We start from the raw sequence: 15,597 nt of genomic DNA on the forward strand, positions 1-15,597 counted from the left end.
TAAGCCTCATCCAGGGTAAAGCACTGTTAAAACCCTTTTCCAAGGACCCCACTTTACTAACTAACTGTGAAGTGCTGTCTGCGGATGCAGACTAGATACATGAGTCCTACAAACTCTCTCCCTCTCCTAGTTCTTAAGATTTATAGGAGACTGGAGAGAGAAGATTAGTTAGAAAGGAGAACAGGTTTAGCATGTGAGAAATTCCCCTGAATCAATGAGGTTGCAAAGGTCTTAAGAGCAGAAGGACCTTGACATGTCTGCCAAGTGCAGTAGGCAGCTGGCAGTAAAGCACTTTGCTTTCAACAGAGCTGAGTTTCAGAGTGGAGGGCCTCAAAAAGCGGTATTACCTATTGTAGACTGTCAAAAAAGAAACTGCACAATATTACTTGCCTTGAAGAAAGCAAGCTCAGTCACTGCTTCAGTCCTCAGTCAGGCTGGTTATACAACAGTAGACTATTTGGATAAGGAGACCAAGTCCACAGGTGCTGTAGAATGATCAACCAACCAAAAATGTGCAAACCTGGCATTCTCTTTCCTTAGGGTGTGCAGAACGACTCTCAAATAATGGCTGAAACCCTCAATAAGCATAAGGACTTGCTGCCTAATTTCAGAGGCTGTGAAAAATATGTGTACTTGCAATCAGAGATAAATGCCCTATTTCAAAAGCTGGAAAATATTAATGGTGTTTCTGCTGGCTACTTAGACAGGTAAGAAAATTGAGGTTATAGCCATAAATAGTCACTTTGTCCTATAATGCTTAGTCCAGATACTTGCCTTTTGTTAACAGTAGTGTAAAATTGCACCTTCTTTTCTACAAATTCTGTACAAATTCTGTGGGTAGAAACAGACATGTGAATGTCTTCTCTTTTCTGGATTACTTTAAAAAAAGAAAGTGAGAAGCATGGGTATCACAGAAAATTCTTGTGTTACCTGTTCTTTTTAACTAAACATCTGCAATTAGAAATATCACCTTTCCTTCCCCAGTCCACAATGGATTTGTCTTGTATTTTTTATTTTAGCTTGAATGCACTGAGGTGTCTGCTCCAGGTTATTCTACAAACAGAAGACGTGATCAGAGTTTTTGAAGTCAGGCTGTCTGAAGAGGAGACTGTTCCTTTGGATCTTGATAAAGTAGAGGCTTACCGGGCTTGTCTGAAGGTGAGGGGCCAAAACCCAAGGACACAGAAAGGCAAAATTTATAGCTGCTAACACTGATCTGTTGAGCTGAGTGGAACCCTTGAAAACTATCGGAGATAGAATTGCTGATCTTGTTGTGTTTTATACATAGGCATACAATGCTTTTGTAAATCGGGCACGGTGCCACTGGATGGTCGAGGGAGGTGATTGTCCTGCTCTACTTTGTGCTGGTGTGACCTCACCTTGAGCACTGTTTTGAGTGCACTTTTGGGGGCCACAATATGAGAAAGATACAAAGCTATTAGAGAGGAACCAGAGAAGGGCTGTGAAGGTGATGAAGGGTCTAGGGGGGATGCCATACAAGAAGTGGCTGAAGTCACTTGGTCTGTTCAGTCTGGAGAAGAGGAGACTGAGGGGAGACCTCATTGCAGTCTGCAACTTCTTCACAAAGGTAAGTGGAGGGGCAGGCACTGATCTCACCTCTCTGGTGACCAGTGATAGGACCCAAGGGAACAGCATGAAAGTGCCAGGGGAGGTTTAGATTAGACATTAGGAAACAGTTCTTCCATGAGAAGTTGGCTGGGCACAGGAACAGGCTCCCCAGGGAAGCGGTCATGGCACCAAGCCTGACAGAGTTCAAGAAACATTTGGGCAACACTCTCAGGCACGTGGTGTGATTCCTGGGGCTGTCCTGTGCAGGAGTTGGGCTTCAATGACCCTTGTAGGTTCCTTCCAACTCACAATATTCTATGATTCTGTGGAATTAATGAAAGGAATATATGGGTTATTACTTCTTCCATCCTCAGGTTGTTGCTGCCCCTGCAGCAAAAGCAGTTGCATGAAAGCTTTCCATTATCCATTTCTTTACAGTATTATTTGTGTTTATTTGCATCACTCGTGAAGGTAGATTTGAAAGCAGTATCTCCTTTCTTGCAAACAGGCTTGTTAATTGCCCCTGTTTTCTCTAGATGTAACACGTAAATTTGAGTATTACTGTGTGTCCTGGTTTTGGTATAGGGTCCTTGTCAAATCTTACAGTGAAAAGTATTCATCCTGTACAAGGGGAGAGGGCAAATAACTGCTGAGCACAAAGCTGGCTTGCAGAGCCAGTCTTTTTCTGCCATTGAGCTGGACCTTTTGTACACTGAGTGCATTTGGGAGAACAAGGACTCTTTCATTGTTTCCTGTTCTTAGGTGTAGTAGGGAAAAAATGTGTAGGTGTCACAAATGGAGTCAAGTCACCTTTTTATCATTTTAAATGAGAGCAGCAGTTTAGTTGCTGGGAGTTGTTCTTAACTGGTGTAAATTTGAGCTACACAAAAAAAAAATAAATTAATGATTGAGCATATTATCAAAGGCTGTAGCCATCCCTGTGACTGGGGGATGCAAGGCAGACCACTGCCTACACTGTATGTTCCATTTGGTGATACCGAAATAGTATGTGACTATGATATGTGACTATGTGTACACAAACAAGTGTGTGTGTAAAGAAACATCTCCATGTAAGATGTTTGTAAAAATGTAAACAGGGAAAAAAAAATCTGTGCTGATTTTTAGATGTTTAAAAACTGGATATGCTTGATGCCGCAGCTGTTGCAAGTGCAGGAATTTTTGTACTTCAGTGAAATTTTCTAGTCAGTTGTTTCTAGGAACAAGCAAGTCTCTTGTTCTGCTCTGGTAACTGCTCTGCATAATTCTGAGAAACTGAAGTGTTCTCTTCAGAATATGACCGCAGAGGGCTTTGGTTTAGCAAGTTATTTAAAGTCTAACTTTAAACAGATTTTTAAGCCAAAATGTTCACCGAAGTAAGTTTTTCACTTTAAATACATTAAGTCCTGCTGACATCATTCTACGTACCTTATTGATTTAGAAACAATATCTTTAGATCCCAACACATTGTACATGCTGTTAAATTGATTAAATTTCAGTATCTTCTCAAGAATAAAATATATGATAGCATTTTCTTTTTTCTCCAGAAAATGAAAGCAGATCTAAATATGAAGAAGTCACTACTGAATACCTTGGAAAATGAGCTGCAGAGAACACTTCAGATTCATTCACAGTCTTGCCAGTCATATACTCTGTATGACATGGACATTGGAAAGTACTGTGACAAAGTTACCCAGCTAATAGACCGCTGGCAGAGAGCTGATAAGCAGATAGATAACAGGTTTGTTCATATTTCCACAGCTTTTTTCTTATTGTTATTGCTACTAAGATCATCTTAACAGTGAGTCTAAAAGAACTGATGTGCACTAACCTTCACTTCCAAAGGACAAATGGTGTCTTCAGGGCAATAAGACTTGAGCAACTGTGAATAGATTGAACATACTTTAAAAAGGATTGTGTAAATCCAAGCAGAAAAATGTAGGTAGCCATGTAAATGTTTAATCTGTGGGCTAAGGAGCTGTTCTCATTTTCTTTTTTGTTTTAATTCTTGATAATGGCCTTGGATTAAGTACTTCTGATCAGCGGTTTCCCTCCCAAACAAAGCAACCATGTTTATTGCTGAATACCCTATAACTGAGGATTAAAAAAATAACAGTAGGAATTAAATAAAAAAATCTGAATCTTGTATCTGAATCTTAAACTGAAGGCATATTCTGATTATTTGTGGGTGGGGGGAAGGTTAGGGTGCTGTTTGGTTCAGTTTATTTTGTTTTTACTTGAGGACAAAATGTAGTACTACTAATAAAAATTGACTGATTGCTGGTTGTTCAGTGAAAATTTAGAACAAGTCAATGAACTTGACTCTTGTCACTGCAAGGTTTTATCCATCCCTAACTTAATTGACAGGAAGGCCCAACCTCTGTGTATTAGTTACTCAAATATAAGGCACTAAAACCCCATATTGGATGACTAATAATCAGTAAAATTCTCATTTATTTGAAATTTTTGTTCAGAATCTCTTATTCAGAGCTTCCCATAGTTTTACATGGTTTACTACTGTGTCTCATTTTTGAAAATTGTGCAAAGAGAGAGAAAGAGAATGCCCTTTGACATTAATTTTGACTTTTTTTTCCCCTTTTTTTTCTAGATTGTGGGATTTAGAAAGGCAGATCAAACAACTGAAAACTTACCGAGATCTCTACCAGGCTCTGTGCAAATGGATCTGTGATGCCAAGCGTCGGCAGGATTCTATTGAGTCCACGAAGCTGTGTGATTCCAACACTATCATGAGATATCTACATGATCAGAAGGTATGCAGCACCTGAATGAGTTGTCTTCTGTTATCTGTTTTGCTGTACAGAAAATATCAGTGTCAATGCAGTCTGCAATTCAGTGGCCTGTTTTCAATTAAAAAGTACATAAGCTACCAAAACCCACCATGTCTAGAAGGCAGGGGAGAGAAAATATTATTATCCTCATTACTTTCTGTCAGCACTGCTACTGATTATGAACAAGACTGGTTTTGGCTCCTACGCTGACACTTTTACACATCAGCTTTGAATTAATTGAAGGGACTGTAAGATGGCGCAATTTATGGGACAAATTACAGCACAAAAATGAAAAGTGAGGAAATAATCTGAACTAAAGTCAAGGAACTCTCCCTCCCCACCACTGGGGTGTGTTCAGTTGTTGGGTGTTCTTTCTGAGAACAACCTACTCATGCACAGAGAGCTTGCTATTGCAAAAACTGCCCACCTACAGGTCATTTCAGGTCTCAGCCCCAGGGGTTGCAGTAGTCTTCTGCTGCAGGTGCTTTCTGATGGAGGCAGCGTGTTCAGGAGGAAATACTGGTAAATCTCGAGGGAGTGTTTCATGGCTCACTTTTTTCTTGACAGAACTTGCACAGTGAAATCTGTGGGAAGAGAGACAAAGTTGAGGAGCTTCTCAAGCATGCAGATCAGTGCTCAGCTGCAATTAAGGTACTTGGGTCTCAGCATTTTTATGGGGTGTGGTTTTTCATGGTCAGGCACATCTCATTGTCATTGTCATTCTCTGCTGACGGGGGAGAAGTTGGCTCCCTGATGTGTGTGTACAGAAATTGCTGGGGTAAAGCACTTTTGTGTATAAAATACAATGAAAGCAATTTTGTAATTGCCACCTGAAGACTATAGGATCATGCAGAAGGTACCAGTGAGAGCTTCTCTTCAGGTGAAGCAAAGCCTCCTTCTAGCCAGATCAAATTTTCCAGTTCACATGTTAAAAAATGTAAGGGAGTGAAGAACAGATTGGTGTCTTATGAATTTGATCTGATTAGGATCTGATCTAGGAGGAAAGACAAATGCAGGTTAGCAGGAGGAATGGTGTGCAATAGCCATGCAAACCAATAACATACAGAGGGAATGGTTTTGTGGTCCTTGCATCTTTATGTCACCTTTATATCTGTGCTTTCTGCAGCTGAATCTTACTGTCTCTGACAAAGATTTTGCTAAATATGTGACATGGCATATGTGATACAAAAGAGTTGGAGAGACAGTTATTTCTGATGAAGTTTTGGCTGATAACAGTGCTTAGAGTAGGTGCTCCCATGAATCTTTCTCATTTCCACATAGTGCTCATCTAACAGAAACAATTGTCTTCTCTTTTTTGTAAAACATTTTTTCTCTTTTTTCCTTGTCATTCTCCCCTATGAATCTCCACAGTGGTACTTGAACTGATGAGCTTCTGCTTATGACAGAGGATAATCTGTACATGACCAGAAATATAAACAAGGGAAAAACATAGCTTTTATTAAGAAAACAAAACCAGAACAACCCAATACTTTGCATTTTCTGAAATACACATTCCCACAGAATTCCTTGGCAGTTGCTAAAGAGGGCTTACTTTTCGTCTTGTTTTTCAGGACTATGAACTACAGGTTGCTTCCTACAGTTCGGGATTAGAAACATTGCTCAACATACCTATCAAGAAGAGTGTGGTTCAGTCTCCTTCAGTGCTGATTCTACAAGAGGTATCTTTCTTTCCTCCCCACCAATCTTTTGAATACATTTGTTTGTCCATGTGAACCATTCTGAGTCATATTCAGCTGTATTCTAATAATTAGCACTGTCACTGGCAATGTGCACTAAGCACGTAAGCGCAAGGAATTAGTGCAGAATAGTCTCTGTGCTGTAAAATCAGACTTGGGCTTGTTTAGACAGTAGATTAGCCCTCAGGAATTTACCTCATTCCTATTCAATGTCCATTGCATACATATTGTGAGAAAGGAAGATTCGTGCCCCAAGTGGTTTAGTCACTTTCAACCTGGGAATTAACTACTATTAAAAATTTAACTGAGGTTACTCGTGACTGCCAGACAGGAAGAGCACGATGAACCAGGGGATGAAGGCTTGGATTTAATATCAGATCAGCCATGGGGGAAAACAATCTTGAAAAAAAAAGTGTGGGTTTTTCAGAAGGAAAAATTTGTATATTTGGGGTCCTCAGAAAGTCATGTGAATTTGTGAGGAGAATTTGCTTTTTACTTTGTCAAGTGATATGTTTCCTCAAGTGAATTGGAATCCTCTAAATGATCTGGGCATAGGTATGTTCATATCTAACTCTGTGGTACAAGCTGCTAACAATTCTCTTTTTTTTCAAGGCTAATGAGGCTCAATCTCGCTATATAGAGCTTCTTACAAGATCAGGAGATTATTACAGATTCTTGAGTGAAATGTTAAAGAGTATGGAGGACTTGAAGGTATTCTAATCCTTTTATTTTCTTTACCTTTTATTTTTATCATATATTAGCAAACTATCACTGATCAGAGACAGAATGCAGAATGTACAGTGTAAAATAGTGCACAAAACTATATCCTGAACTCAGAGGTGTCCTATGAAGGAGACATACTAGCAGTGTCATGCATTTTTTGTGAAAGAGTACAGTGTCTTACTAAGTTATCTCCAAGGTCATGTAGGAGGTGAGGTGGAGAACACTGCCCTTCTTGGTAAATAGGAGGTGCTCATCAAAGCATGCAAGAGATCCTTCTCTACCCATCCCAGCCTTGACCTCAGTGAGAGTACAGTTATGTCAGTGCTGAAAACTTGCTCCTCACAGTTAAGGGCACCTCATTTCAGGCCATATTCTAAAGTGTATCAAAAGGAGCAATTCCTGCTTTGATACAGCTCAGTGAAACAGAGAGGCCCATTTAGGAAGTCACATATACAGAATGTGATACCCCTGTTTGAAAATCGTGGAGGTTCTAAAGGCGACTATTTCATACTTCGCCAGTGAACTTTTGGTACACCAGATTTTACTCTCTGTATTGCATCTCCCTCCCCTCATCAAGTATCATTTCCCCTCTGAAAGTCATTGTGCTTTTTTCTGAATAATGTTTGACTCCGAATAAATAAGGATTCCAGAATTTGTCTTGATGACATTAAATAAAAAAGGATTTTTAGCTGTCATTGAAGGAGTGAAAAAAATACTTTCAAGTTGTCAGTGTTACAAATACATATTGTATATTGTATTGCATGTGATGATTTTGCAACAGTTGTCACAAGCATTTATGTGAGTTTTTCTGTTTGTTTGTCTTTCTGCTATCATGTTGCAGATGAAAAACACCAAAATTGAACTTCTGGAAGAAGAACTCAGGCTTGCTAGGGATTCAAATTCAGAGACAAGCAACAAACATAAATTCCTGGAGCAAAATCTGCAGAAGTACCAGATGGATATTTCTCAGCTCAAGGCAAAGCTGATGAGTTTGGAGGAGATGAAAAGACAAGCTGAAATGGACGGAAATTCTGCTAAGCAAAACCTGGACAAATGCTATGCCCAAATAAAGGATCTAAATGACAGAATAACCAGGTTGACTTATGAGACTGAAGATGAGAAAAGGAAAAGGAAGTTGCTGGAGGATAGATATGAGCAGCAGAAGAATGACTATGACCAGCTGCAAAAAACAAGACAAAATGAGAAAGACAGCCTTGGATGGCAAAAGTTAGAGTCTGAGAAGGTCATCAAGGAGAAGGAGTACGAGATAGAAAGATTAAGGGTTCTTCTTCAGGACGAAGGCACACGGAAGAGGGAATATGAAAATGAGCTGGCTAAGGTAAGAAACCAGTTTAGCGAGGAGATGAGTAATTTAAAGAACAAGTATGAAACAGAAATTAATATTAAGAAGACCACAATCCAGCAGATAGCTGCACAGAAAGATGATGATGCCAAAGGCCTCAGAGCCCAGGTTGACAGACTGACAAGAGAAAACAGAGACCTTAAGGATGAGATTGTGAGGCTGAATGATGCCATTCTGCAAACGACAGATCAACGGCGGAGGGCAGAAGAAGATGCTCTTCAGCAGAAGGCTTGCAGTTCTGAGGTGTCACAGCAAAAGCATCAGTTAGAGCTGGAGCTGAAACAGATCATTCAGCTTCGTGGTGAAGACAACTCAAGATACAAGCAGGCTCTTGAGGAGGCTGCCTCAACTATTCAGGATAAAACTAAGGAGCTGGAAAGGCTAAAGCTTCAGCTTCAGGAAGAGGCTAAAAGCCGATGGGAACTTGAAAATGAATTGGCTAAGGTAAGAAACAGTTATGATGAGGAAATTATTAGTTTAAAGAACAAATATGAAACTGAGATTAATATCACAAAGAACACAATTCACCAGGTCACCATGCAAAAGGAAGAGGAGACAAATAATTATAGAACACAGCTTGATAATGCCATGAGAGAAAATAGGAATTTGTGTGAGGAAATTAGGAGACTGAAGAATACAATAAGTCAGACAACAGATAATCTTCGGAAAATAGAAGAGAATGCTCAGCAGCAGAAGGCAGCTGGCTCAGAGCTTTCTCAGAAGAAACAGCAGCTGGAGATTGAGCTAAAACAAGTTATTCAGAGGCACTCTGATGAAAGCATGCGGTACAAGCAGTCACTTGATGATGCTTCTAAGACCATTAAGGAAAGAAACAAAGAGATTGAAAGGCTGAGAAAGTTGTTGGATGTAGAAACAAGTCAGAGGAAAGAAGTGGAGGATGAAAACAGTCAGTTAAAAAGAGTCCAGTTTGACCTGCAGAAAGCAAACACGAGTGCTACTGAGACAATTAACAAGCTGAGGATCCAAGAGCAGGAACTGGCCAGACTGAAAATTGACTATGAAAGAGTTTCACAAGAGAAAAAAGGCAAGGATCAAGAAACTGCAAAGTTCCAGAGCACTGTGAAAGACTTGCAGATCCAGAAACATAAGTTGGAGGAGGAACTTTGCAGACAGAATAAAAATTTAATGGAGGAGACGTCCAGGAGGAAGAAATTGGAGGAGGAAGTAGAAGGCATGAGGAGATCTCTCAGAGACCAATCAGTTAAAATAACTAATCTTACACAGCAGATAGAGGAAGTATCTATTGTAAAGAAGAGAAATGAAGATGACCTTAGACACCAAAGAGAAGTATTAGATGGTCATGTGAGAGAGAAGCAAAGATACATGGAGGAGATAAGAAAATACACATCCGATATTGAGACTTTACGTCGTCAGTTGGTCCAAGAACAGGAGCAATTAAAACAGGCTCACCTACGATATGAGCACTTACAGAAAACCTCTGAGGAAAAAAGCAAAGCCTTGAATGAGTGCAAAATAGAAATTGAAAGGCTTCAGTCTCTTACTGAGAACCTAACGAAGGAACACTTGTTACTGGAGGAAGAGCTGCGAAATGCTAGATTGGAGTACGATGATCTCAGAATGGTCAGAAGTGAAGTTGATGAGAAAAATACCACCATTGCTGAACTAAAGAATCAGCTTCAGATGAGCAGCAAGCAAACCCTGGAACTTCAGGGGTTGATTAATGATTTACAGAAAGAAAGGGAAAAATTGAGACAGGAAATTGAAAAATTCCAAAAGCAAGCTCTAGAGGTATTCAAATATATTTTGATCCCAGCTTTACTATCTCTCAGCTATATAATTAATTGCAGTGTCCATTTGAACAAATTAATTCACCCTTTGTTGTTTAAAGTCACTGCATTGTGATTAACATTCCCTTTATGACTTTCTCTTATTAATTTTTAAATAAAAATGGCAGGATTTGGCCACTTCCTTAGCCTCTTTACTCCCTGGAAGTTCTAGGGATCCATAAGCTGTCTTATCATCTAGCCAAGTCTTGCCTTCAGCCCTTGCCCCAGGAGAAACATGAGCTCCATGCCAGCCTCCACCAAACCCTCCTAGGGGAAGATGAGAGTAAATGGAGTACAACTGTGCTTTAATCATCCCCTGCTGGCTGTGTGCTTCCCCGGGGTATTTCAGACAGGATGGGTTAAAGCAGTCCTTTGAGGCTGACCTGAGTGCTGTCACAAACTAAACTGGCTAAAAACCCCAGAACCAACAAGCTGTCAAAGTGCTGCTTAGCTGGGTAAGGTGGTGACTACAAGTGAGGATTAAAGATCATGTTGTCAGCTGTACCTAAAGTACTTAAAGCCTACATTTCATTGACTGTTTTGGGGATTTATGTTCCTAATTCACCAAGGGCATTTGCAAATTTTACAATTGGCCCTTATTTCTAAAACTCTAGGCGACAACATAAACAAGTTAAAGAAAATATTTTTCATATTTTATTCTGCATGGTTTCTTGTTCAAAGAGGTACTCTTTAAACACATACAAGTGAGCACTTGTGAAAATGTTTCTTTGTTTTTTCTTATATTTTCCCCTTTTCTCATTCCCAGTTATTCTTTCCTTTATTCAGTTTTTCTTTCCTTTGTTTTAAAAATCTTAATAATGGTTTCTAAAAAATACTAACATTTAGGATTATATAACATCTGTGCATATATATATATATATATATGCATGTGTTACAAACAGATAAACTTGTATTCAGTTTAATATGGACTGCATACAAATATGCATGCTTGTGGGTGTTTGTGTATGGGTGTACAGATATGAAGACATTATGTGAATTAAAACATAAAGCAACACAGGTAAAGTTTTTTGGAGTAACATATGAAACTAGCAGGAAAGCAAAAATCAAGTAATATATTTCCTTTTTATCCATGTGTGATCAGTCCTCCGCCCATAGAAATTCACCCAGGTTAGTAGGACTGCCAGAGGATGTCTGCTGAGCATCAGACTATTAGTTAGTCTTGAATGCTCTGTGTATTTGTTGGTGTACTGTGAGTAGTATCAAAAAGTTATAAAGAGAGAACTAAATCAGCAGAAAATCAAGGCTATGGATAACAGAATGGAGTCTCCAAGTCTCAGGTGGTACTAGAGACACTGTCTGTGAAGGGATAATGTACCTTCTCTGGTTTAAGTGTATCTGTGGTCTTGGGTAAGGCACTGCTGTGACTAGAATGTTTTCCAGTGGCAGCTTGCTGCATGTTAAATGACAGGCTGAAGAGCATTGTAAGTGGAGGACATAACTCTAAGCAGCATAAACTCTAACCATCCTTTCTTGGTTTATTTCTTCTTCACAATTCTAGGCATCCAATAGGATTCAAGAATCCAAAAATCAGTATAGTCACATTATGCAAGAAAGAGAAACCCTGCTGATAAAAATGAGTGCTTTGGAGCAAGACAAAGCCAGGCTGCAGAGATTAGAAGAGGAGCTGAACCGTTTGAAAGTTACCCTGGAATCAGAGTCACGTTTGAAGCAACGCCTGGAAAGTGAGAAGCAACAAATACTGAATGACCTCAATCAGTGGAAGAGCCAACACTCCCGAACAGAGGAATCGATAAGGAAGATCCAATGTGAAAGAGAGAAGAGTGAGAGGGAGAAGAATAGCCTGAGGAGTGAGATTGAAAGGCTGCAGATGGAAATCAAACGGATTGAGGAGAGATACCGGTGCAGACTGGAAGAAACCACTGTCAAAAACCAGTCAGAGCTGGAGTCCGAGCGTCTCAGGCTGCAAAGAGAGATTGAGAAACTGAAGCAACGCCCATATGGGTCTCACAGATCTACGCAGACTGAGGAAGACTTTTGTATTGATGCCTCCAAGCTGCTGTTCAGTGGGTTGCGGAAGAAGATTACAGCAATGCAGCTGTATGAGTGTCAACTGATAGACAAACTCACACTGGATAAACTGCTGAAGGGGCAGAGGTCAGTGGAAGAAGTTGCGGCTGACATTGAACCCTACCTCAAAGGGGCAGGAGCTATTGCAGGGGTGTCCCTTTCACCCAGACAGAAGTACTCTTTTGTGGAGGCCAAACGGAATCAGCTGCTTACAGCAGAAAATGCAGTCCTGCTCTTAGAAGCCCAGGCAGCAACAGGAGGTGTGATAGACCCGCACCGGAATGAGATGTTAACCGTGGACAGTGCTATTGCCAGAGATCTGATTGACTTTGATGACAGAGAACAAATCTATACAGCAGAAAAGGCTATTACAGGCTTTAAAGATCCTTTCTCAGGCAAAACCGTGCCAGTGTCTGAAGCCATCAAGAAAAATTTGGTTGACAGAGAAACTGGGATTCGTTTGCTGGAAGCCCAGCTGGCTGTAGGAGGGATTGTTGATCCTGTCAACAGTGTTTTCCTACCCAAAGATATAGCTTTATCTCGTGGGTTGATTGACAAAGACCTCTACAGGTTACTAAACAACTGCCAAGGCAGTGCAAAGAACTTCATTGATCCCACCACCAAAAAGGCAGTCACTTACATGCAGCTGAAGGAAAAATGCAGGATTGAACCACACACTGGTCTGCTCCTCCTTCCAGTGCAGAAGAGGAGTATGTCCTTCCAAGGGATCAGGCAGCCCGTCTCAGCAGATGCACTGCTTGAGGCTGGAATAATCAAGGAATCCACAAGGAATGACTTGGAAAGAGGTGCAATTACAGTGGAAGAAGTGAGCGAGAGAATTATTGATTTCCTTCAGGGCTCTAGCTGTATAGCTGGTATCTATAATGAGGCTACTAAAGAGAAACTCGGAATTTACCAAGCAATGAAAATAGGTTTGGTTAGGCCAGGGACAGCCCTTGAACTCCTAGAAGCCCAGGCGGCCACAGGGTTCATAGTGGATCCTGTCAGCAACGTGAGGCTGCCAGTCGAGGAGGCTTACAAAAGAGGCCTTGTTGGAATTGAATTTAAAGAGAAACTTCTCTCTGCTGAAAGAGCTGTCACTGGGTACAAAGATCCAGAAACTGGAAACATCATTTCTCTGTTCCAAGCAATGAACAAAGAGCTCATAGAGAGAGGCCATGGTATTCGTCTGCTGGAGGCCCAGATTGCTACTGGAGGAATCATTGACCCCAAAGAGAGCTACCGCTTACCAGTAGAGACAGCCTACAAACGTGGCTACTTCAATGAAGAGCTCAACCAGATCCTTAGTGATCCAAGTGATGACACCAAAGGGTTCTTTGATCCCAACACAGAGGAAAACTTGACCTACTTGCAACTGAAAGAAAGATGCATAAAGGATGATGCAACAGGGCTCTGCCTTCTACCCCTGAGAGAGAAGAAGAAAGTGGTGCACACCTCACAGAAGAACACCCTTAGGAAGCGCAGGGTTGTCATTGTAGATCCAGAAACAAATAGGGAAATGTCCGTGCAGGAGGCATACAGCAAAGGCCTCATAGATTATGACACCTATACAGAACTAGCTGAGCAGGAGTGCGAGTGGGAAGAAATAACTATTACGGGATCAGATGGCAGCAGCAGAGTTGTCCTTGTTGACAGAAAAACAGGTAGCCAATATGACATCCAAGATGCTATTGATAAAGGTCTGGTGGAGAGGAAGTTTTTTGACCAGTACCGTTCTGGCAGTTTAAGCCTAACGCAGTTTGCAGACATGATTTCCTGCCGTAACGGCACTGATGAGGTGTTTCGGCATGAGTCAGTGACACGGTCTCCCACAGTGCTGAGTGTCAGGAGTTCTTCTTCATTGATCAGAAGCGGTTCTTTCTCAGAGACCCCAGATGAGTGCAGTCCTATTGCAGCCATATTTGACACGGAAAACTTGGAGAAAATCTCCATTTCAGAAGCTATACAGCGGGGCATTGTGGATAGCATCACCGGGCAGCGGTTACTCGAAGCCCAGGCCTGCACAGGGGGCATAATATGCCCTACTACTGGCCAGAGGCTTTCGCTTCAGGAAGCCACTGGTCAAGGCATCATCGATCAGGATATGGCCACACGTCTCAAACCAGCCCAGAAGGCCTTCATAGGGTTTGAAGGCATAAAGGGAGGACGGAAGAGGATGTCTGCAGCTGAAGCAGTGAAGGAAAAATGGCTGCCTTATGAGGCTGGGCAACGGTTCCTTGAATTCCAGTACCTCACTGGAGGTCTTGTGGACCCAGAAGTGCGTGGAAGAATAAGCACTGAAGAAGCCATTAGAAACGGATTGATTGACGGTCGCGCTGCCCAGAAATTACAAGACACCAACAGCTATCCCAAAATTCTGACCTGCCCGAAAACCAAGCTGAAAATATCCTACAAAGATGCAATGAATCGGTCAATGGTAGAAGACATCACAGGGCTTAAACTCTTGGAAGCAGCCTCTGTTTCCTCTAAAGGCATATCCAGTCCCTACAACGTCTCCTCTGCACCCGGCTCTCGCTCTGGCTCTCGCTCTGGCTCACGTTCAGGCTCACGCAGTGGGTCTAGGAGGGGAAGCTTTGATGCATCAGCAAGTTCTTCATATTCTTATTCATACTCAACCTTCAGCAGTGGGTCTATTGGGCGCTAATAACAAGTGAGGGGATGTGTCTGCATTTTATTATCAGTTAGATTATTCTGTATCTCCTTTCCAAGAAGAAAAAAAAAACATCAACAAAGTATCCCAAAGGAAAACCTTGAAGCCTTTTCTGGGTGTGTTACACTTCTCTTCTGAAAAAGCTGTAAAATGCTTGAATGCAAACTTGCAGATTAGGGAATGCAAAAGTAATATTTGTGAATTTTGAGTTTCAGTTCCGATTTCCTTTTAGTGTTTGGATTTTAATAGGTCTCTGTATATTTTAAATACTGTGTCGTGCCTTCTCCTGTTATCCATAACTGTCAATCCATAAGGTGATAACTGAGGTTTGAAAATCTTGCAGTAGTTAATTTTTTTCCACATAGACCTTTTTCAATTTGCTATTATGAAGAAAAAGATATTAACAATGTGGATAGAAAATGCCCTTAATATTGGTTTAGAATCTATACCATAAACATGAAACTGTCTTTCAGATGCTCTACTTCTTTATGTTTGGCTACTCATTTTCTGAAGTATAGCTTGGTGGATATAAAGGGCTATTATTGGACTGGGCTTTTGTTTTACTGTTACCCATATACATTTTCTACTGTTTTGCTTGATTTCCCTGTAATGAAAAAAAATAAAATCTAAATGCACCATATGACCTCTTCTCGGCAATAAACTTCTGAAGTTTTAAAGTATTTGGTGTGTACTTATTAAGTTTATCTGTGGACATTCTTGGAGGTGCAGGTTAAAGACAGAACCATTTCTAAAAGTAGCAAACACTGGCTTTGTTGTAAAGAATGTACAGGCACATTATTTTTCATGATGCTGAGACATCACTTTTATGAATGTGGACTTCTGATTCTGTATTTTCAGTAGGAAAAGGAAAATAGCACCAATAATGGAAACTATGCCCCAGAAGCAGAAAGCCTGTTTGCACAGTTGTTTA

General features: G+C 40.8%; 1 protein-coding gene across 3 annotated transcripts in view; it reads left to right on the forward strand.

Annotated features, from left to right (window-relative positions):
• Nucleotides 1-15,343, forward strand: part of DSP (desmoplakin) — a 38,760-nt gene extending 23,417 nt beyond the window's left edge. The window contains exons 16-24 of one of the 3 annotated variants that reach the window (XM_027654143.1): nt 541-707; nt 1,020-1,158; nt 3,114-3,307; nt 4,175-4,337; nt 4,923-5,006; nt 5,927-6,034; nt 6,665-6,763; nt 7,617-8,114; nt 11,466-15,343. In XM_027654143.1, coding sequence (XP_027509944.1) covers nt 541-707; nt 1,020-1,158; nt 3,114-3,307; nt 4,175-4,337; nt 4,923-5,006; nt 5,927-6,034; nt 6,665-6,763; nt 7,617-8,114; nt 11,466-14,660 — 4,647 coding nt within the window. In that variant the 3' untranslated portion in view covers nt 14,661-15,343. Of the gene's footprint in view, nt 1-540; nt 708-1,019; nt 1,159-3,113; nt 3,308-4,174; nt 4,338-4,922; nt 5,007-5,926; nt 6,035-6,664; nt 6,764-7,616; nt 9,909-11,465 lie in introns of all 3 variants that reach the window. The other 2 variants (XM_027654141.1, XM_027654142.1) reach the window with 2 other exon arrangements.
• Nucleotides 15,344-15,597: the final 254 nt, after the last annotated feature.

This window comes from Corapipo altera, unplaced genomic scaffold (genome assembly GCF_003945725.1).
Source record: "Corapipo altera isolate COAL_440 unplaced genomic scaffold, ASM394572v1 60, whole genome shotgun sequence".
In the NCBI taxonomy this organism is placed as follows: domain Eukaryota; kingdom Metazoa; phylum Chordata; class Aves; order Passeriformes; family Pipridae; genus Corapipo; species Corapipo altera.